Source organism: Antechinus flavipes, chromosome 1 (assembly GCF_016432865.1).
Source record: "Antechinus flavipes isolate AdamAnt ecotype Samford, QLD, Australia chromosome 1, AdamAnt_v2, whole genome shotgun sequence".
NCBI lineage: Eukaryota > Metazoa > Chordata > Mammalia > Dasyuromorphia > Dasyuridae > Antechinus > Antechinus flavipes.
This window is the reverse complement of record NC_067398.1, coordinates 314,188,948-314,213,958: the sequence shown is the minus strand read 5'-3', so window position 1 is coordinate 314,213,958 and position 25,011 is coordinate 314,188,948. Positions and strand designations below refer to the sequence as shown.

General features: G+C 36.0%; 1 protein-coding gene across 2 annotated transcripts in view; it reads right to left on the bottom strand.

Moving 5' to 3' along the window:
* The window catches only part of AGTPBP1 (ATP/GTP binding carboxypeptidase 1), a 207,131-nt gene that overhangs the window by 12,091 nt on the left and 170,029 nt on the right, over nucleotides 1–25,011 (bottom strand). Inside the window, exon 26 of one of the 2 annotated variants that reach the window (XM_051966097.1) lies at nucleotides 8,641–8,678. In XM_051966097.1, the coding sequence (XP_051822057.1) occupies nucleotides 8,641–8,678 (38 nt within the window). Of the gene's footprint in view, nucleotides 1–8,636; nucleotides 8,679–25,011 lie in introns of both variants that reach the window. The other variant, XM_051966114.1, reaches the window with a different exon arrangement.

Here is a 25,011-nt window from a genome sequence, read left to right as displayed (position 1 = left end):
CACATTATTAATATCTCTTTTTTGTTATTCTGAACACCTTTCTTTCTTTTTAGAAATTCAATGTTTAAAAGTATGCCCTGTCTCACACTTACAGAATGAGAGTCTCAGGGCTGTAAAGGATCTCAAAGGCCATGGAATCCAAGCTATACCTGAACAGTGATTCCCTCCTAAAACCTAGCCAACAAACAATTATCTAGCATCTTTTTGAAGGTTTTCTGTATTGTACAGCTCACTAAGTCCTGAAATAGCTCATTCTACTTAAGGTCAGTCTTTATTTAAAGGAAGTTTTCCCTTATAGTTTCTCTGTAACCTCTGCCCATTGCCCCTATGGTAGCTACCCGCTGGAGCCAAGCAAAACAGAATCTGGTCCTTCTTCAATAAGTCAACTCCACAAATAATTGCATATAGCCATCACAACCTCCTTCTCTTTGCCTTTCTCCCCTCCTTCCCCAATAAATCTTTTCTTCTCTGGGTTAAATATGCAGCACAGTCTCTTATTTTCTCATCTTATCCAGACCAATGTAATACCCTCCAGAATTGATCTCAGTAGACTTTTTTTGTCTCTTCATTGACTTAATTGGGCTTTCAGTCCAATAAAACCACTAAATCTTTTTCACAGGAATTGTTGCCAAGCCATGTCTCTCATACTCTGTTAATATAGTTGTCTTTTTGGACCCCAAGATAGAATTGAACATTTACTCTTATGAAATTCTATTTTATTAGATTTAGTTCATCATTTTGGTTATTGAATCATTATGAAAGTTGATTCTATCTAATTTCAAATCATCTTTAAATTTGATAAGTATGTGATCTATGTCTACATTCAAGTTATTTGCTCCAGAAAATAACAGGAACCACCTGAGTTTGGAGATGCTCCCACCGGTGGACAAATTCTGGCTTGCGATAAGAAGAAATTCCCTCTCATTTTGCTTTTTGGAGCCAAGCAGAATGAGTTTAATCACAGGATCATGGGTTAGGTCCATGGGGGAATGAGTTTCCTCCAGAAGCAGCATGTTTCCCATCACCTGAATCCTCTGAGCAAAGGCTGGATGACCACTTGTCAGTTGTGCTGCTAAGAATACTCTTTTGCCAGGATAAGTCGGACTAGATGGGCTCTGAGGTCCCTTTTGAGATTCTATGATTCTAAGGTTCTACTGAATTCTTTTCCCCTCATTCTGGTCTAACTACCTCCAAAAATTTTTAAAGAAAAAAACTGACAACAGGCTATATGATAAAGCCTAAGAGCAAACCAATGCATTTGTATTTCATTTGGGAACTTTTATGGCCCTCTGCCAAGCACCTCCAAGCTGAGCAGCTGGCTGAACACACACCAGCAGTGACTCACATTTGTGTTTGTAAGGGGAAACAAATAATTAAAAAAGATCAAAGACTCAATGTGATAATGAGAAACATGCTCATTGCTGCTCATCTACTGCTGAAAATCTCTACTTACAGGGATGGAATTTTTTTATAATTTTTTTTAGCATGGACCTAGTTTGGGGCTTGTTCTGGGTTTAGAACTTTTCTTCCAAGGTGGGTGACATCGCTGCTTGCCACAATCATAACCAACACGTCAGGAAAACATGCTTTGAATGGTTCAATTCTGTTCTCATGCTTCATTCGCTGGCACTTCTTTTCTAGGCTTTAATGTTTTCATCTGTAAAATGAGAGGTGTTGGACTAAATAAACTCCAAGATTTGTCCAGCACTCAAATTCCACGAGTCTGTGATTCATGTGGAAGGCAGCCTTTTATGCCTTTATGTGCCCCCCCATCTCTCTCCCTTGGACCACTACATGTTTCAAACATTGAAGAATGGGATTTCTCAGGAAGTAAGAAGGAGTCCTGTCTTTCAGGGTAACTGTGCCTTGCACAAGTGTTGCTGTGCAGCCGTTTTTGGTTGTGTCCCACTCTTTGTGACCCATCTGAAGTTTTCTAGGCAGAAATACTGGGGTCGTTTGCCGTGCCCTTCCCCAGATCATTTTATAGATGAGGAAACTAAAGCAAAAAGAGTTGCCCAGAATCACTCACTACCAAGTGTCTGAGGCTATCTGCCACCTCAAGAAGATGAGGATTGCTGACTCCAGGTCCGGCACTCTGCGCACTATGGAGCCACCTAGCCGGCCTAGGTTACAAAGTATTTGTTGAATGTGATTGGTTGAAAATAGTCTCCTCCAGATTGATTGATTGTGTGTGTGTGTGTGTGTGTGTGTGTGTGTGTGTGTGTAGTAGTAGTAGTTTATAAATATTTTTCCATCACCAATAAATATTTCATGCATCCTCACTATTTCCTTTTTCACTCCCTTTACCATCTGCTTACAAATATATTCAGAAACCCTCAGTCCCAGTGAACAACCTTCTGTTTCACGCTTCTATATTATCTAACTACTTTTCGAGGCACAGTAGATAGAATACCTGGTCTAGCATTAGGAAAACTCCTCTTCCTGAGCTCAAATCTAGCCTCAGACACTTTCTAGCTGTGTGACCCTGGGCAAGTCACATAACCCCGTTTGCCTCAGTAAACTGTAAAATGAGCTGGAGAAGGAAATGGAAACCCAAGCCTTTACCTTAACTTCTGGCAATCTGCCTTCAATCTTTACTGAAACTACTCTCTCCTAGTTTGCAAACAATACCAATCCAGTAATCTTTTTTTTTTTTTTTACTCTTTATTCTCTGTTACTTTTGACATTATAGCATCCTTATCTTTCTTGGCTTCAACGTCATCAAGTTCTCCTGATTTTTCCTTTGATCTTTCGCTTCTCTATTTTTTATTATCTCTTCTTTTTTTTTCTTACCCAAAATGTCTGTCCCCTGCCTCTTCTTTTCCTACACTCTAAGCGTTAGCAATTTCACTTACTCCTTCAGTGAGTGAATAACATGGTTTCCCTATCCCATCCTTCCCTAGTCTTCCATTGAGCATTTTGGAATATGTGCTCCATTATGAACAAACTGTTCTTCATATTATATCTGTGCTTTTCCCCTTTGGAGATTGTTTTTTCGATATTATGTATCCTCTTTATATGTGCATGATGATTTCTCCCCCACCAAAGATGTAGGAATTTAATACATTCTTGTCGAATTGAATTAAATCCCATAGCTTCAAAGATCACTGCTATGTAGATGAGTCACAAATCAATTTCTTGAGTTCAAACTTCTCTTGGGGATTCTCAGCAATATGTTCTCAACTGTTCAACATTTTTTAATTTGACTTAACTAAAACCACAGAAAATACACTTGTCATATTTGTAGGTGATAAAAGTCGGGAGGGATAGTCAACACACTAGATTTCACAGTTATTAGGATGAACATAATCAGATAAAATTAAATGAGGGCAAGTGTAAAGTTCTACATTTGCATTAAAAAAAAACTTTACGAATTATGGGAAAGGTAACCCTAAATTGTAGTTCATTTTAAAGAGCATTAATGAACTCAAAATGGGTCAGTAGTATGATAGGACAGTCAAAAAAAAGCTAATGCTAGGGTTAGCTAAGGGGAGCACTGGATAGACCACTGGAATTGGAAGGACCTGAATTCAAATCCAGACTCAAACTTACTAGATGTGTGACTATGGGCAAGTCACTTAACCCACTACCTCAAAAAAAAAGAAGAAGAAGAAGAAGAAGAAGAAGAAGAAGAAGAAGAAGAAGAAGAAGAAGAAGAAGAAGAAGAAGAAGAAGAAGAAGAAGAAGAAGAAGAAGAAGAAGAAGAAGAAGAAGAAGAAGAAGAAGAAGAAGCAGCAGCAGCAGCAGCTAGCCTTTGTTGCATTCTAAGAAACTCAGTGTAAGGAGAGAGGTGACAGTTTTATTATATTCTGGCTTGCTCAGATCACATCTGGAAGTCTGGGAACCACATTTTAGAATATCTTCAAACAAGGAGATTTTCATTAAGAAGGGAACCAGGATGACAAAAGAAATAGTTGCCATATTATATGACAATCTTTTAATGAAACTGGAGGTATTCATCATGGAGAAGACTTAAGGGAGAAAGCTTTTTTCATGTGTATACCTGCTTTCTAAGATGGGAGGGAGTGGGAGTTTAAGGTTAGGGGGAGAAGGTAAGGGAAATATATACACAAATAAATATATACATAGCTACATACACACATATTATATGCAATATATATGCATATATACACACACATAGACAAGCTATATACACACAAATGATTGTGTCTGTATAGTAATTTCAGAGAAGGCACTAAGAAGAGCATGGGGGTGCCATCATTATATCCTTAAAGATAATATACATTATATAGGGTTTGAAGTTAAGATAACTAACTTCAATTCTTTCCCCAGATATTTACTAGCTATGTCATCATAGGCAAGTCACTATAATTCTCAGTCTGTTTCCTCATCTATAAAATTAGGACACTAATACTTGCATCATCTACCTCATATTTGTTGTAAAGCAATTTTTTTTCCAAATATAAAGGAGCATTCTCCAGAAGAAAATACTCTCCTTGAGGGCAGAGATTGTTTTCCATTGTGTCTTTTTAGTATCATGAAGAACAGTACTTTGCAAACAGCACACACTTAATAAATGCCTGTTGAATTGATAATGAATCTATACTCCAACCAAACTGGACTTTTCTCTCCTTCTCTGATTAAGAACTGTGTTCTAAAACCCGTGAGTCTTTAATCACATTGTTCTAACCATTCTAACTACCATGTAATTAGGTCTCCAAAAACTGTGCACTAATCCCTGGGGAAGTTAATTTATTCAGCTTTCAAACTTCTATGTGGCTAAGCAATCTTATCATAAACTTTCCTAACCCATTATATGTTGCTAGACACAAATCAGATTTTGTTTCATATCCTAACCAATCAATCAATTACTCAATCATCTTCCCTTCAATCTTTTATCCAAACTGCTGTTTTGGGCACACTAATAAAAGCAATATTACCATTGCTTTTGGAAAGAGCATCAACTCACCATCCCTGAGATTCTCCTAACCCTAAATTCCTTAACATGCATGATCTTCCCCATTATAATATAAGGGACTGTCTAACTTTTCCATTTGTATCACTGGCACTTAGCACAATACCTTGAACCTGACAGGTGTTTTTTTTTTGTTTATTTGTTTCTTTTTTGTGTGTATATGTGTGACAGCTAGATGGCTCAGTGGATAGTACTGGGCCTGAAGTCAGGAGGACTTGAGTTCAAATCCTGCCTCAGACACTTAATACTTCCTAGCTGTGTGACCCTGGGCAAGTCATTTAACCCAATTGCCTCAGCTATAAATATATATATATATATATATATATATATATATATTTGAACTCACATCCTCCTGATTCCAAGGTCAATGTTCTATCCACTATTCATTTACTTCTTAAGTTAGGTCAAGTTGTGGGCAAATAATTTGATTCAAAGAATTCATCCTGGCCCAAATTGAAGTAAAACACCCCATCTGAGTGGAGTCTTGATGTAGACTCTTCAGAGTCTGAGGTCTTAAAATGAAGATCTAAAAAAAAGAATCTCCCCAAATCTTTGGTTATTAATAATAATTATTAACAATCATCTTTCTCAGGGGCAAGAATCTCTTTCTCACCTAAACTTAGTAACTATCTCAGCATCAGCCAAGGTTCTGCCCTGACACAGTAGCAGTTAAATAAATATGTGTTCTTTTATATTAAAGAGTAATAGCTTCTTTGAATAGTCACATGGGTTAACAACTTACAGTTTCTGAGTTTTTGGTGCTTTTTTTTTTTTTTTTAAGACTTATACTTTAAAAAAAAAAAAAAAAACAGTGTATAGGCTTTATGAGAGCATATCATTGTCTCATGTAAGACAAAGAGTAAGCATTGCCAAAGAAGTTGGCCCTTCCATGCTGTTTCCCTTATGGGTTTCTTTGAGTGGCAATTTCTTTTGGCTTATATCACCAATGCTTTTTTTTTTTTTTTTTTAATGAGAGAACCTTGTTCATTTAGGTAATCCAAACATGAAGGGAATGACCCTACTTGGGGAAAAAGATTTTCAATAGAATATATTTTAAAGATACCTTGCCATTATGAAAATTTTCATTTTAGATTATCTCTGTTGACTATAAACAATGGTGGAAGAACATATTAAATGTGCTATATGCTAATATTCCACCATGATTTCCAAGGTTGGAGAAAATATGACTACAGGGACCCATGTAGCGTGGCCTTTAGCTGAGAGCTAATAAAAAGCGGAGAAATAAAAACACATCATTGTAGACAGTACAGTGGAGACAGTACTATTAAGCAGGCCAAGAAGATTATTGCCTGTTTCACCAGCTCCAGCTCATTAAACATTCTGTTGAAAACTGTTCTAAATCCAAATTCTAAATGAAGCAGACTTGCCTGGCAATGAAGCTCTCCAATGGTTCCAGGATGAAATACCATGTTTTCCCTAAAGAATGCCTGAAATGGGACTACCGTGTTCTCTGTAGGCAAAAATGAGAAATGAAAAGGTTGGTCTGGAGATCGTGGGCAGTAAATCCTGGACCAGAAAGATCTACTGCCCCTCCTTATAGAGAAAGGCCCACAAATTATATACAAGTTAAGTTACCAAATTTGGGGTGGGGGGGATTCCAAATGTCCTCAAAATCTTTTCTTCTGGAACTCTGGTAATTCCCATTCACTTTACAATTTAGTTGGCATTGATATTTTCCAGATAATGAGGCCAGTGGCTGAAAATAATTTGCATACTCAAATTTCCTGCATTAATATCTCCCATATTTCATTCTACCTGATGTATATGCTAAGTCCCCACTAGACTCTGAAATCTATGAGGGCAGAAACCAATATTCTTTGTGTGTTGCACATGATAGAACTCTTATGGAAATTTTTTGTATCAAATATATGTGTGTATATGTATATATGTAATATAATAAAATAATGTGTATAAAAAGTTCTTTCAACCATTAAAAGAATAAAAAGCTAATGATTATAAGCACTTGAGAGGCATCTTATTATCCCAATTCACACTGTGAGTACTTCAGACAAAGTAGCTCCAAGTTTAGGGTGCTATATACATCTGCATCCATTTAAAATCATAGCTCAAGAGCCCCAACTATGTTTTTTTACCAGTAATGTGCAGAGTAAAATTATTTGAAAGCAAAGGCATTTAATGAAACAACAGGCCAAAGCAATAAAATATTTCATCTTTATGCCAAGGGCATACCCTCTTAGAAATAAATACACACATACCATCAGTGGTTGAGCAGACACATAGGAAACATATGACCAAGGCATGTACCTGAAGGGGCAAACATCTGAGCAAAGCATGTGGCCCTTTGGCTCGTTTTCCACCAGCAATGATCTTTTAGAAGATCATTCATGTGAGTAGGCAAAGGCTGTGGGAAGACAGAAATCCTTCTCAGCTTTTTTCCTCAAGGATTGTTCTGTCTATACCTCTCACAGCCTTGACTAGGATAGGTTTTTTTTACTCGCATGAAATTCTTTGCTCCAAGCTCCTTAGTACAAGAAAAATAGCCTTCCTACTCAGTTAGTGCCTTTAGGAAGGAAGGAAACAAAGGAGGAAACAAGGAAGGAAGGAAACAAGGAGGAAGGAAGGAGGAAGAGAAGAAAAGGAAGGAAAGGAAAGAAAAGTAGGGGAGTTTTCATTGTCAAGAAAACCCCATAATGGGGTTATGAAAAGTCAAACCAAAGTGAAAAGACTAGCAGTAACTACAACAATTCTACATTGTTGCCAAATAAGACCATTCTCTGCTTCTCAAACAGTCCCTGTAGTCTTCGGTTTCTGTAGCTTTTCTCAGACTCTTCCCCTCTGCCCAACAAGTCCTTCCACAAGCCTAGCTGAATTCCTGCATATTCATTAAAATAAAACTCAAATGTCACCACTTTGATTAAGAATTCCCTAATCTGGGGCAGCTAGGTGTATAGTGGTTAGAGCACCAGCCCTAAAGTCAGGAGGACCTGAGTTCAAATCCACCCTCAGACACTTAATGCGTCCTGGTTGTGTGACCCTGGGCAAGTCACTTAACCCCAATTGCCTCTTCAGCAAAACAACAACCAAAAAAATTCCCTAATTCACCCTGTCTGTAGCAAACTTAATCCTCGGAATTTACAAAGTGTTTTGCTTTATAATTTTCTAGTGTACTCTTTGTATAGTATTATATATAGGACAGGGACCTTGTGGACGCTAGTCTTATTTAAACTTTCCATGCACATCATAGTGCTTTGCAGAGTAGGAACTTAATAAATGTTGATTATTCAATTAATAAAATGATTAATAGATAAATATTTATTGACTCCTTGTACTATGTTGTCTATCGACTTTCAGCTCAAATGACTCATCTTCAAGGGCCTCTAGAATCAAGTATTTCATTTGTAGATCAAATATTTCAGAGATTATAAAACATGCTACAAAACACAAGGTAATTTGCAAATATGCACTCTTAGTATTAGTGGCATTAATTAAAAAATAATGGGAAAAATCCTCATTATGCAAAGTTTTCTCCCTTCTTTATGAGCTAATTCATACTCCTGAAAAAGCAATGAGAAATGACACTAAAATCTATCTTAATATTGAAGGGATACAATATAGACCTTATAGTATCTAATAGAGTGCAGTATAGTACAGTAGAGTAGAGATAGACACTCTACCCCACATCACTCTATAATTTTGCATAATCATTAAAATTACTTACGTACAGATTGAAAGAGACTTTTGACCTCTGGGACAGGAACATCTAAGAAAAAAAAAGAAAGAAAGAATTCAGAATATATGGGAAAGCTGTTGTTGCCCTTGTGTCCTTTGGTGTGTTCTGAGTCCAGGGTCTCAGGGAACTTACAACAGTTCAATGCATGAGCCTTTCCCTAGGAGTGCATACAATACAGATAAATGTACACTTAAACAACCATTTGGGTAAAGATCATCGCTCTATCTCAAACAGCCTTTGCTCTTAATATGTTTAATTCTACAGTCACAGTATAAAGGGCTAGTTTGGCATATAACAGTCCAAAGACTCGGACTACCTTTGCCTCAGAATGAAAGAGAGACTATTTGGGGCTTTTGACAGCAGCTTCTAGCTTCCTACTCTCCCTGACTTCTCATCATTTGTTTTGGTAATACTAAGGATGGGTTAGAAATGTCCTTTACAGAGTTTTCTTTCTACCCATATACTTCCTAGGAATTAATGAGTTAATCATGTATGAATAATACTCAAGCCTTTTGGAAGGAAAAAAGAGACTAAAAGAGGACAAAATGTTATTATTTCCTTCCTATTTCTTTTTAGGCATGCCAGGCTACATTTCATAGTTTGATTGAAATTGTGCCATACAGTCTGTCTATTCACAAACAAATAAAATATTCCGAGCTTCTCGCATTTGGAAGAGCACAGCTTGCATCTTTTTATGAAGAAAAATAAACACTGTGTATTGTAACAACCCAAGTATGATGGATTAAACATGCATGAAAGCCAGAGCAAGTTTTGTTATACAGACTGTAGATTGGCTATTAGGAAAAAGTGAAGCAGCAGGGTTGATGATACAGAACAGAGTCAGTGTGCAGAGAGATGTGTGTGTATGTGTGTGTATGTGTGTGCGTGTGTGTGTGTGTGTGAGAGAGAGAGAGAGAGAGAGAGAGAGAGACTGTTTTAAAAGAAGTGGGTAGAATCAGGCTACATGGCACTATCTACACTGGACCTTGAATAAGGCAACTTTACAGAAATTAAATTAAAATCTAATTCAAAAGTCTGAGTTAAAGTCAGATTCCTGTGACTTTATATGCTAGGATATAACAAAGGAAAGGCAAGAGGAGGTATATCTCAGGGTGCTGACATCTCTACTTAAAGGAAGCGGTCCCTGTAGGCTGGTCCCAATTTAAGAAGTAAGGGGGAGATGGAGTCTTCTGCAGGGATGCTGCTTCTCCTTGGAAGGAGGTACATATCAGATAGAGGGCCAGCAATGCAGACTGGAAATAAGCAGCACATCAAAAATGGTCTCCTGACCACAGCCCACATTCATAGAATATCAGATTCAGGGGAGAGAGACAGGTTTGCTTGTGGTGGAGGTATGGGGAAAAAGAGTGTTTCCTGTGATGTGGGAATTCTTGTAGAAAGTAGACAGCCTGGGTCCTGGGGATTTCAGCCCTTGAACTGCTCCAAGGTGGAGGATACATTTCTACTTATCACATTGAAACTTCGGGAAAAAATGAGTAGTGTAGCTACTAGAAAATCCTTGAAAGAGCATTGAGATAAAAAACAGTCCTCCAAACACAATCACTACCACCACCATCCCCTCAAAGTAAATTTTCCTCATGTATCAGAATTACAGACTTTAGCTCTAACATGGAGATAGAGTAAATAAGTATGGTTCTCTCTCTCCCATTTCACTATTATAATTATTCACTAGCGGAGACCTACATGACCAAAAACATTTGAGAACTTCCCTTACATCAAGCTCTTACAACCGATAGATTGTTTGAAATTATTCTCCTATTGTTTCAAGCAAAGAGGTTTTGTCTCCCCATCATAAATTCTTTGAGAGACCGTATCATCAATTTCTTTTGTATCTTCCATGTAACCAAGTATAATATATTTGCAATGTATTTTCCCACACAAAGATATACAAATGGTTATTGATTTTGTCATACTCTACTCTGTAAAGGACATGTCTAACCCATTCTTATTATTACCAAAATAAATGATGAGAAGCTGGGGAGAGTAGGAAACTAGAAGCTGCTGCCAATAGTCCCAAAGAGTCTCACTTCCGTTCTGAGGCAGAGGTAGTCCGAATCTTTGGACTGGTATAGGCCAAACTAGCCCTTTATACTGTGACTATAGAACTAAGCATATTAAGAGCAATGGCTCTTTAGGATAGAATAATATTCTTTACTCAAGTACAAAGATCTTCTCTATTCAAGTCCCCAGTTCCACTTCATCTCCCCTTTTTCTTGGTAAGTAACTTGGTTTCCTATGTTATATAATGTTATAGAATCATCATATCAGTGAGCATTTATTACAGGGGTACTGTACAAACTACAGCCCGCAGGCCAGATGCAGCAGCTGAGGATGTTTATCCCCCTCATCCAGGGCTATGAAGTTTCTTTATTTAAAGGCCCACAAAACAAAGGTTTTGTTTTTACTATAGTCCGGCCCTCCAACAGTCTGAGGGACAGTGAACTGGCCCCCTATTTAAAAAGTTTGAGGACCCCTGATTTATTAAGTGCCTACAATGTGCTAGTCACAGTACTAAATGTTTGGGGTTCTAAAAGAGGGAAAACCAGTCTCTGTTCTCAAGAAGCTTACAATCTAATGGGGCTGAACAAGCAAAAAACCACAAACTAGATATATAGAACATAATTTGGATATAACCAATGGAAAGAAGTTACTAGGATTAAGCAGGATTGGGAAAGGCATCTTATAGGAAATGGGATGTTAGATGGAACTTGAAGAAAGCCAAGAAGGCCAGGAGATGAAGTTGAGGAGGAAGAATATTCCAGGCATGGTAATGCCCCAGAGTTGGGACATGAAGTGCCTTGTACAAAGAAGAGGCTTTGGATGCCAAACAAAGGATTTTTATTTGATTCTTGGGATAATAGGGAGCTACTGGAATTCACTGAATCTAGTGATCTAAGTTTTAGGAAAATCAATCTGATAATTGAGTAGAAAATGGATTCTTACAGGAAAAGCAATCAGAAATTTAGTGAAACAGAGAATGTGTAAGGTAGGTACCAGCATATATACCTTCTTCAATCCTCTGACATTGCCACCTGCCTAATCAACTCATACATAGATTACTGCAGTAGCCATGAGTTGTCTTCCTGTCTTAGATCTCTCCCCCTTCCACTCTACCCTTCACTCAGCTATGAAATTTATCTTCCTAAAACACAGATGTGCTCATGTCAATGTCTCTATTTAATAAACTCCAAAGAAAAAATCCTATTTGTCAAAATCTTACAAAAATGAAAGTTGAAATTTATCTTTATATGTAATTGGAAAAATAAAATACTGTTGAAATTTAAAAAAAAAAAAGAAAGAAAATCCTATTTGACATTCAAAGCCCTTCACAACCTTACCCAGTATCTGATCAGTATTCTTACCTCTAATTTCCCCCTATACTCCAAACATACACTCTATAATCCAATGAGACTGACATCTTTACTGTTCATTACACAGGATATATTAACTTCCCCATGTCCAAAATATTTTGCTTCCTCATTTTCAGCTCCTAGGAAGCTCCTGGTTTCCTTCAAGTCTAGATAAAATTTTATCTTCTACAAGAAGCCTCTCTGTAGTGCCTTAATACTAGTGCCTTCCTTTTGTTTATTTTCTCTAATTTATGCTGAATATTATTGTACATTATTGTTTATATGATGTCTTACTTGCCAGAATGTGGAGTTTTTGAGAGCATATTGTCTTTTTTCTCTCCTTCCATCCCTCATGTTTAGCAGAGTAACCAGAAAAAAATAGGCAATTTTGCTTTTTGATTGACTGTCTCCTCCCTTGTCTTTTACAACACAACATGTTTGTTGATCTCCTTCCTCTTCTGTATGTGTATATTCTTCTATCTATATATATTCCTACCTTCTTGGAGGTTTTGTTCTTGAAACTCCTTTCTCCCTATACTTTTTCTCTTGGCAACCTCATATATTCCCTTCACTTCAATTAGCATCAATTTATATAGAGCTCCTGAATCTCTCTTTATCCCCTAATCTCTCTCCAGAGTTCCAAGTGCATGTGTGTGTAGGTATAGAAACACAGGTCTATGTATATATGAATATATACACACATATATCAGCTTAAAACTCTACCTTGTTATCCTCCTGGCATATCACACTCAAGTAGATCTAGAAAAGAAAACTTTCATTTTCCTACCCTTTCACTATAACTAAAACCTATCTATTCTTTCCCTACCTTTTCTGTTTCCTGATGGTAATATTATCCTTTTAATTTCCCAGGTTCTCTTGGAGTTATCTTGGACTCCCTACCACCACACCACCTTGATTGTTCCACATCCAATCATTTTCTGAGTTCAGTGTTTTATGCTTGTGAAACCTGAACAATATACTAGCACTGTGCCAGGAAAATGAATCACTTCCATTTGAATTGTCTTAGCAAGATTCAAAAGATCACCTGGAAGGTTAGGGTACTAGACACTCAGGCTCTTTCTTGTACTAAACTACCAAGCATCCCAGCTTGACTTCAGAGAGCACAACTCCAATGGGTCGCTCATGTTGTCTGAATGCCAAACATACGCTGGCCTAAAAGACTATTTTTACAGAAAACTCACACAAGGCTGGCACTCACATAGTAGTCAGAAAAAGCAATACAAGGACACTCTCAAGATCTCTCTGAAGAACTCTGGAATTGAGTGTGAGACATGGGAGTCATTGGCGTAGGACCACCCAGCATGATGTGCCCTCATCAGAAAAGATACTGTGCTCTGTGAGCAAAGCAGAATTGAATTATCTCAGAAAAAATTTGAGATGCACAACTTTAGAGACTCCACCCCAAATGTTCACATGGATTATGTGTGTCTAACCTGTCACAGAGCATTTCAAGCTTGTATTGGTCTGATCAACCACTGTCAACACATTGTAATTTGACTCTAATATAGTGATGTCATTTTGGTCCTCTTTCAAGAAAAAAGGAGAACAACCATCCATCATTTGCCAAGCTCTACAGATTTTACATTTGCAATATCTCTTGCATTTGTCCTTTTTTTGCCCCTGCAATAACTATAACCCTGCTTCACCCCTTCTTTCTAAAACTAGACTATTGGAATAGTTTCCTAAGTGGTCTTCCAAAATATCCCAATTATCTGCACTTCAGTTCCTATGTTAATTCACTTTGTTGATCACTCCTCCAAAACTTTTATTGATATACCAATAATAGATGATTCTTTACCAAATAAAGTATGAAGTCCCTAAACTGACATTCATTGCCCTCCACACTTTGACTACAGCCTACCTTTATAGCTTTAATTCTATTACTTCCCCATTTTCCTATTCTTCTGGCTAAACTATTCTCTGTCCTCTGTTCTTACTCTGCCCTCTCCATCCTCCATACCTAGAATGGATTCCTGTCCCATCCTACCCATCTGAAGCACCTAAGAAACACAGTAGGTAAAGCATTGGATGTGGAGTCATTCTTTATGACTTTAAGTTCAAATCCAAACTTGGACCTTTACAAGATGAGTGATCCTAGGCAGGCCAATGAATCTTGTTCCTTACAAATATTCCTAAGTCATTTTTCCTTCTATTTCTCATAGCACTTATCACATTCTCTCTTGTTTCATAGTGGGATAAGTGTATATTTGGGATAAGGGTCTATTTCTTAATTATCTTGGTAAATGCAGGATGAGTGATACCAGATTTGTAATTTCCCTGAGAAATTTACCAGTGCTGATCAGCATCTTCTCTGCAAAGTGCAGTCTTAAAGGGCTGCTTAGAGTGCTAAGGGGCAGCTGAGTGGTGCCATAGTATACAGAGTGCCAGACTTGGGATTAGAAAGGTCTGAGTTCAAATCTGACCTCAGATACTTACTGGCTGTGTGACCCTGGCCTCAGTTTCCTTATCTGCAAAATGAGCTGAAAAAGAAATGGCAAACCATTGCAATATCTCTGCCAAGAAAAATCAAATGGGGTCACAAAAAATAGTATACAACTGAAAAAAAAAACTACTAAATAAATACAACAGGAGAAAACTAAATGGTTCAGTGAATGAATCAATGAATCAGGATCCCACAGCCAGCCTATCTTTGAGCAGGACTTCAACGTAGGTTTTTCTAGCTCCAAGACCAGCTCCCTACCCACTAGTTTGTCTCTCTCTATATATACATACATACATACATACATGTATGTATGTATGTATGTATGCATGTATATACAAACTCAAATTTGAGCTTACTATAAGGATTAAGTATGATACAAGTATGGTGTGATTCTTGTCAGCATGGGACCTTCCACCACTTCAGACAGATCATATCCTAGCTAGGGTTTAATATATTAGTTCCAGGAGCATAGATTTGTAAAGATCATAAGCCAGTAAGGTTAGTGTCAGAGACAGGATCTGAACCCAGGTTTTCCTGACTCCCAGCCCGCTTTATTCTAATCCACTATTATGTAGCAGAACATGATGAATAGCTTCTCAGAATGCAGTGTGCCAACACACCTTGCTGCTGTAATGGTCTGCAAGCATGTCCTGGCTTTTCCCACTCCATATCTGCTTCCTTTGCACCTGCCTGGTCATATTCCTATGAAAGCATTATTTTTTTCCTTTGAGACAATCAACTGTTTCTGTCTAATGAAAATTTAAAAGTAAAAGAAGAAAACTAGGTATATAGGAGAGGTGAGGGGGAGATGTTCGACAACTCAGAAATATTTTGCACTTCATTCTAAAAGGATTGAGGATTCCCCCAGAGCATTACTCATAACCAGTTGTCTGGAGCAAAATGACCGGAGCAAATCTGAGCGGTTAGGGATTATTGGCCAAAAGAGAATTCTGTTTCCTCCAATGGCAGATTTATAACCAAAACAGAAAAGGCAAATTTCCTACATCCCTCACCAGTGTAGGGATGATTATAAGTATTTCATCCCTCTTCACGTAAAAACCACAATTTCCCAAGAAGTGAGAACCCCCAAAGGAAGGGAAAAATTTTCAGAAACAAATGTTCTCTTGCCATTTTTTCAACATATATCTTCAACTAAATACAATTCTGGAAGCACATACAGCATACCCCAAAAGTCCTGCAGTTTTACCTACTCTAAGACTTTTAGAATACTGTGTGACTGTGTATTTGTATATGTATGTGTATGTGTGTATATGTGTGTATGTATGTAAATATGTGTGTACACATGTTAATACACATGTGCATGGAAATCTATACAAATGTGCATTGTATACATGTATGTGCTAGGTCAATGTATAAGTACATGCATATGTATAGGTGTGCATGTGTGTATATATGCACACATGCACACATACACACAGTATTCCAAAATCTTAGAGCAGGTAAAGCTGCAGTAAGACCTTTGAGATACACTTATGATTCTATATAAGTCATTTAATCCCTATTTGCCTCAGTTCTTCATATGTAAAATAAAGACACACTGTACAAGAAAACAGCAAACTGTTCTAGTGTCTTTGCCAAATAAATCCCAAAATGGAATCACAAAGAGTTGGACACAACTGAAACAATTGTGCTATATACATACATAGATAGACATATTTTTAGTTATGTAGAATCCACTATGGACAAAAATATTAGTCTTAAAAAGCTTTGTTCTACCAGGGAGTAACAGGGTACAACATGTATTGTCATTGTTCAGTTATTTCAGTTGTGTCCAATTCTTTATGACCTTATTTTGGGATTTTCTTGACAAAGATACTGAAGTATTTTGGAAAAGATTTGCCATTTTCTTCTATGGTGTATCCCCAATTTACAATAAAGAACTGAGGCAAATAAAACTTAAGTGACTTGCCCAGGGTCACACAGCTTACTAGCTGTGTCTGAAGCCAGACTTCATATGGTATATCTACTACTACTATATTATCAATCATCCCAAACAACAGGGACAGACGAAGAGGTCATTAACAACTTGGAAGATCATGGAATGCCATGGGTAGGAAGTGTCAGTTGACTGAACCTTTAGAAGAGATATAATCCAATCACGAAGGATAATCTATGCAGAAGCATACGGGTCACTTTCCCATAATCATAGGTCTTGGGACCCTTAGGCTGTATTTTCCTTTAGTCAAAATGGAGGGCAATTAAAAATAGATAGAGATAGAGATATATAGATATAGATATGACTAAGCTGAAGGGAAAAAAATATATGAATCAAAGAGACATCACTTTACAAAATCGTCCTGTTCACAATCAAGAGACATGGGTTCACCTGCTGCTGGAAAAGTCTTCTCTTATAAACTTTAACCTAATTTCCTGGTATGGATTTTGATTTTCCCAACACTTTCTTTTGGATGGGTTTCAATTTAGATCTTACAAACTGGTAGAAAAAGGAAAAAGTTCAGGAATAAAGCTGGATATAGAAAATTTCCCAAATTCAAACATACCTTTGTGAACACTCAAATCAAGAAGACCAAGTACAATTCAGGATTTTTTGTTTTCATCTAGTTCTGGTTTAAATATCTGGGACCTTTTGTCAGTGTGTGACACCATTTTTCTTTTCCAGATTGTGGTGGTAAAAATATTTAGCCAAACACTTTGAACTAATTCTCTTCTTAAAACACAATATGGATTATATATTTGTTTACAGCTTTGAAGCAAAACTGACATTGTACATGCTGAGATGTTAGAGCATCTTAGTCAATTCCTAAGGGAAATTCAAAGACTTCTTGACTTGTACTAAATACACACACACACACACACACACACACACACACACACACACACACACCAGGCTCCCTGTTATTTAGTACAGCTATTCTAGGCATTGTGCCAATTTCCTTTCAAAAGCCACCAAGGAAGGCAGCCCCATGACTAGAACTCAGCAAAAGGGCCTATTAACATTTTGTTTCTTATTCTAAATCTCTTGTCAGGCTACTACAAAAAGAAATGGGGGGGATTAATTCTTCACAACTCTCCCAAAGAAAAAGTTAAAAAAAAAAAAAAAAGTATCTTCCCATTCACACTGTCCCATTTAATCAGACTTTAAGAGGAGCAGGTTTCTCCTATTACAAAAACAACAATAAGTACCTTCTATGTTCCAGGCCCAATGTTTAGCACTGGGAATACAAAGGAAAGAAAAAAAATTTGCCTTAGGAAGACGTTCCTATTAATTACGCTCTACCACTACTACTACCATCACTACTACCACACTGACTAGGGTCAGTGATTTCATCTCCTTGATTATGACCTGGTGATGTGATTTAAGAGAGCAATTCCTAAGTTCCAAATGATATATTTGGGGTTCAGCACCAAATGATGAAGTTGTAGGCACTAAATGTTGGGGTTTGGTCGTATGAAGAATTCACATTGGCAATACTCTTTGGCAAAAAAGTAGATTTATTTAGGAAAAGAGATTACAGACAAAATGAAGAGGCAAAATAGGCACAAGGAATAGTAAATATGAAATAGAGTTGGGAGAGCATATAATTAGCAAGGAAGGGATTTTAACAATTAATAATGGAAAAGACAAGTTCTCTGGTGGAATTCACAAAAAACCAGGAGAAAGGGAATATATCACTAGCAAAATCCACAGAGCAGTTTAGCACCCTAAAAAGTTAGTTAACTCTAAGAAGGAGAAACACAACACAAGGCACAGAGTTGGCATCAGTCTGACTCAAAAGGGGTTCAGCAAAAGATGGCATGAACCATGGACAGATTTATAAGGAAAATTATCCTCAGGGGTTTGACATAACTAAGATTTCTGACTGAACATACAAAGCAAGGCAGGGCTGCCCACAAGCTCCACAGAGAGTGGGGCCATGAGGCCAAACTGATCTCCACCAGTGCCCTTCTCTGTCTGCCCCAGAGAGTAATTCCATCAATGCTCCAGTCCCTCTTTGCCAGCCACACTCAATTACTCAGGACCTCATGACTGGCATGAGAGCTCTCTCCTGCAAGCAAATTGTAGCCTATGGAGCTGTAAATATAGGGATCCTTAACCTTTTTTAGGTCATGGACTCATCTGCAATCTAGTGAAGTCTATAGACTCTTTATAAGAATGTTTTTAAATACATAAAATAAAAATATAAACTATATTTTAGTATATATGTATGTATATATCCATACATACATATATATAAACCAAGTTCATGTACCACTGGTTAAGAACTACTTTCCTAGAGAGTTGTCTGAAGTGACAGCATACATCATAGATGGTAGCAGTGGATAGAACACTGAGCCCAAAGTCAGGGAAAACTAGTTCAAATTTGAATTTGTACACTTAGTAAATGCATGACACTGGGCAAATCATTCAACTTCTGTGTGCCTCAGTTTTCCCCACTGTGGAATAAGAGTAATAATATTATTTATCTTTCAAGGTGGTTGTGAGGATCAGATGAGATAATATTTATAAAGTACTTAGAATAATGACTGGTACTCAATAGGAACTTAATAAATGTTTCTTCCTTTTCTGTTTGCTTCCTTCTTTCATTCCCTCCTTCTATCTTCTTTCTTTCTTCTTTCCTTCTCTCCTTCCTTCCTTCTTTCCTTCCTCCCTCCTTCCTTCCTTCCTTCTTTGAATCAAGGACTTCCTAACTTAAAAGACCAGTACTCAATCTACTATATCACCTTGATCAAAAATGGAATAAGCTGCCTCTTAAAGAAATGAGCATCTTTCTATTGGAGGCACTAAAGAAATGGCTGGATAACACCTGCTATGGTATGTTGTGGAAGGAGTTCTTCCATCAGATTAGGAGTTGGACTATTCAAAGATTTCTTTTAGCTTTAAGATTTTATAATGCCCAGGATCCTGTTTGTGTAGAGGTAACAAATGATAGAGTTTTCTCTACTTCCACACCTAGTTAGAATCCTCAGAATCCAGAACCAGCCTATGCCCAGTCCTATGCCCCACTAGGGTTACTGATGTTCATTGTGTCCAACTCTTTGTGACCCTACAGACCATGTTGTCCATGAGGTTTTCTTGGCAAAGATGCCAGAGTGGATTTGCCATTTCTTTCTCTAATAATTAGGCCCCTTCTACCTTCAATATGAGAAATGACATTAAACTCATAAATTTCTTTTCCCCTTTCTGTAATTATTTCTTTCTTATTTCTGAGTGATTATTTGTGCATTTGTGATATGCTGCATGTTATGTGTTGAGGGAAAAGAGTATTTAAATAATGTTAATAAAATTTCCCATTTAAATAAAGTTTATGGAGGACAAATCTTTATTCTATGAACGTCAAAAACTCTGAAATCCACATCTAATATATCAGTGATATAGTGGAACTGAACTCCCAAGAGCCAATTGTAAAATTTTCATTGTGAACATTTTGTCCTCAGAAATTGGCAGCTATGATACCAGGTTCCAGCTGCAAATCTCTATTCTGCTATTTCTTCTCCCTCTGCCTTTATCTGTTTTCTATAATGCAGACAGTATTTAAAATTCCTTAGAAATAAACTGGTTCCAACTCATTCAACTGATTTCCAGTTCAAATTGGTTCTAATCAGTTAAGCCAGTTCTAATATAATCTATCTAATATAATCCTTTCTTTTTATAGATGAAAAGCTGAGATACTAAAGTGGTTGTGTGATTTATATAAAACAGATACCTTAGTTTAGCAAGATAGTTACAAATTTCTGTGTCTATTTCTGTACCTTCTTCAGAATACCTTTTTAAATGATTTATTGATGCTTTTTTTATGTCTGCCACTACACACCAACCTATTTCCTTATATCTTCAATTAAAAAAAAGCCTAGAATCCTGTTCTTATAACAAAAGATGTTAGCCATTTGAGATAACATCTTAAGAACTCTAAGTCATTTCAGAAAAAATAAGGATGACAAAAGAATCATGGAATCACAGAGGCTGGGCCTCAGTAAGCCATCTAGTTCAATCCAAACTCAAAGAATAATTCCTTCTCCACATACCTAACAAGTGGACATCAAGCCTTTATTTGAAGACTTCCAATGAAGAACAACCTTCTGCCTCTTGAGACAGTCTATTCCAAAGCTTAATTCCAAAGCTTACTGTAGCTTTTCTTTGTATCAAACCTGAATTTGCCTCTTTATAATTTCTCCTGGTTCTTTTTGCCCTTGAGGACAAACAGATTAAGTCTAATTCACATGACAAATGGTTCTTTTCTGTTATTTTCCTCCCTAATATCACTAAACAATAATGTTGGCAGGAGTCACCGATTAGTTTTTTTCCAGTAGGGAAAGAAAGCTTTTAATTACTTATCCTAGGGCATACAATAGTCTAAGCAATAGTTATTCTTCATCCACTTTTTTTTCTGTATAGAAGGTTATACCAGGCTCTTAAGTAATAATGAATTTCATTCAAAAAACTTTGCAATGTTTTTGGGATTAGAATTGAGCAAAATATGATTAAGTATGTCAAAGCAAATACTCTCTTAGACCATAAGTAGGAACCACATATTTGGTCTAAAATTAATTCCATTTCCTGGATGGAAAGGTGTAACTAGAAATCAGACGTGTTACCTATATATGTGATTTAAATTAATAGTCATGGGTTCCAAGGCTCAACAAAAATAGTCTGTGTATTTAGAAGATCCCAATGTACTGAGCGCAATCCATAGGCTGTCTTTTTTAGTCTGAAAATCATTCTTGAGAGAGAGCCAGAGTCAGAGACAGAGACAGAGACAGAAAAGGGGGGTGGGCAAGGACAGAAATTGAGTAGGTCTGCTTTCTACCATCTAGTTTCTCCCTGATAATAATTTTCTAACTAGTCTAAACAATTGTCTTTTCCCCAACACATAAAATAATGGCTGTCTTCAGAATCAGAAAGACCTAAATTCAAACTCAGCTTCAGGTAATTAGTAGTCATGTAAATTAGCAATCTCCTAACTTTAAGAATCTCAGTTGTCTTATCTTTAAAATGGGGATAACAGCACCCACTTATTAAGAGTTGTGAGTAGGATCAAATGAAATAATGCTTGTAAAATGGTTCACAAACTTAACAATTGTTATTGCTTCATAATGCCTCCTTAGGGTTTTATTATATGATAGTCATGAAAATAAACACTTGTCTATAATTCCAGGATATAAAGGAAAACGTGGCAGACCAAAGGAAAAATAGTTATTGTGATAGGAATAATAAAAAGTAAGTAGGAAGGTAAGAGAAATTTAATATTCTCATCCTTTTTTTTTTTTCATCAGTCTTTATATGGGGGATGATAGTTCCAAATGATACTATAGTTTACTCTTCCAGATTATCCATCTGTGGAGAGAATAGAGTTCATGCCAAAAAAACTATTCTTATCTAGAAACCTCTCCTCAATCCTATTTAACATACTAATTTTAAATCAATATTGTGATAAAATGTTTGTAAATTAAAATTTCCATATTAAGAAACTAACATATTTACATGAACATCTTTCACCAGAATGTATTTGCTATCATGTAAACACTATGCCTTATTCTATTTTGTATTCATTCTATTAACCATATTAAGTAGTGATAGACATAACAAAAACTCATGGCAAAAAAGAAATTAAATAGAAGAGAAATTTAGGTTTGGAGAATATAAATTTCATTCCCTGAGGATTTGGGACATAATGGATTTTAAATGACATTAACAACATTTGTGACTTTATGATTTTATTGAAATAAAGGTTTATTTAGAATCTTCTCAACAAGATTTTAATGAGTTCTTTGACACATCAATCTGATTTACTAACAGCCAAAAAGACATTAAATCAAGGAAAGCATAAAAAAGCACAAAATAAAAAAATCAGGGGCTAATTTTTGGTGTGTGTACCAATGTCAACAATGAATCTGTTATTTTAAACAGCCAAGAATGGAAATATGTCTAGATTTAATAATTCTCTCCCTTTTCTGTCATTTCTACATATTGCCATTTCAGATAGTCTCACTATCATAAATATGCCATACTCTAATGAAAAATTAAGGGGAAATGATAGATTTATTAAACTGTTTTAGAAGTTTGTTAATGATACAAAACAAAAGAGAAAGATATTAGGGATGCTTACTATGATGATGGACTGGAAAAATTTTAAGTACATAGAAGCTATTTATGGGTGCCTACCACAGTATTGGGCACATATTTTGCTTATAAATGCTTGTGGACTGATAATACTCTGGAGAACAGATTACAGGATTTTAGAATTCTGTTTTAAAAATAGAGACAATTCCTATCTCTTCAAATTCCCTACCCAATCACATTTGCAAGATTAGAGACAAGCTGTACAACTATTTGCTTATATTTTAAATAATGTAGACACTATTTTTATTGAAACCAAAGTCTCTCCTATATATTTTTCCTTTTAATAGGGTTACCTATTGCTTTTAAAGACTTATCAATACTCTGCCATCTGTCTTTAACCTTAGAAGTTAAAGTTTAAAAGTTAAAAATACTCATATTGTATTGTTTGAAAGAGCATGCACTATAATCAATCCAAATTAATGCTATAATTCCTTTTAAGTTCACTACAAATCTTTTCAATTATCTTTTTTTTTTAACTTCTTTTTTGGGTGGTTATGTTCTATATCTAATAACCAAAAGATCTAAAATCATGCAGCTAAACCTATATGGCTGTTTCAAACTTCTGATGTGGCCTTCAAAATAGTGATAAATTATAACAAAAATTTATTTCTACTTCAGAGGAAATTTAAAGGCTGTATGTATATATCCTGGATCTTAGAATCAGAGTAGGTGACTTTGTATGTTATACACACAGTACATATTAAGATTTTAAGGGAGATACTGAATCCCAAAAGTTTACTGCTGCTGTTTACCTGCCGATGTGACTAAAATTCTACTACTGGAGTTTATTTATTTAAACATTATACTGCCAGGATGTTTTCTTTAATATGCAAAGATCCTTGATAGATCATTAAATCATTAATTAGTCATCATCAATTAGTTTATCAAAGGAATCCAATCCTAAAACAGATTCCTGATTGAAGAAGGTTTATATGTGGGGAGGAGAGATGAGGTCAACACTGGGGAAGAAAGTGAAATGAGTGAAGAAAGATCTGAAACACAAGGCTAAGGAGAAAAAATTTGTGTGGTTCTCTGGACAGGCTTTGGGTACTAGCTTGGATACTTGGCAGATAAGGGTACAGAAAAGGAATGACATACTCTGCACACACATTGTACCTAGGGAAAACCCCAGCATAGGTATCTAGAAAATTTTTTTAGATACCCAAACAACAAAAAGCCCTCTTGATATTTTGGAGTTTTAACTTTCAAAATAATTAGATTTCATAGAAGAGATGAAGCTTTCCTTTAAATTTTCTCTTTAGCTTCCCGAAATTTATATCCAGCTTTCACAACAAAAGCATTCATCTGTTGTTTTTCTTCCATAGATATTCATAACATATAGCTAAGTACACCATAAATACTAAGAAACTATTACTTCAGTATATTTTCTTAAGAGTTTATGTATGCATATTTCTACACTTCCATCAAAAGGAAAAAAAAAGCACAAAGTTACCAAGATTTTATTTTCTATACAATGAAAGGTGTGGGGAAACAGTGATTGATAATGAAACCTTTATTATACAGTTGCATTATTGTTATTTAATTTATTCCTGGGGCATGCACAGTAAATTGCCACAATTATATCCATTACAGGACTTACAATGTATAGTCATCTTAAATGTAGGCTAACTAAATTTAGTGTGTACCATGGCTGTACCTCTATTTGAATGAATACTGGGTTATGTGTCAATAGGGTTTACACAAAATTTCACAACTGTAAACAACATGTAAAGTTGGCACAAGTGGCAAAAACTATTCAAGAAAGATACTTAACATAAGGCAGAATCTTCTATTCAAACAAAGGATATTACTCACATGGATTAAAAGTGTATTCTGTAGATTTCTATATCTTACTGGAATAATAATAAAATATTACAAATTATCCAAATTCCAGATGGATTAACATTTCAAACCAAATCAAATCCTCATATTTTCTAACATGTATTTGTTCTTTGGGAAAGGTCAGGAAATAGACAGCCTCTTCTATGGTACTGTGGGAATAGATTAATCTACTTCTAATAGACTTAGAAGCCTCCTTTCCTTCATCTATAAAATGAAGAGTTGTAGTGTATGAGCTTTAAGATCTCTTCCAGCTTTAAAATACTATGATTGTTTAGAATTTGTGATTGTAACTATTTAAAAAAAAAAAGACATCTGATGCAAATTACTCCAAGTTTCATTACTAAGTCACATTGTTAAATCTAGTTACTGCAGTTAACATAAGAATACAGATTAAGAAAATTATTAATTACAATGATGATGGCACTGGATGCAATAGCACCTATTTTTTTTTAAATGCTGAAATTCCTCAGTCATAGATGAAAAAAGCAGTATTAGTTTTAATGACTAATAAGCAAATAGATTTATTAGATTTTTAAATGGAGAAATAGAAAGATGGAGGTACTTTGTTCTTCTAAAGCTAAATGT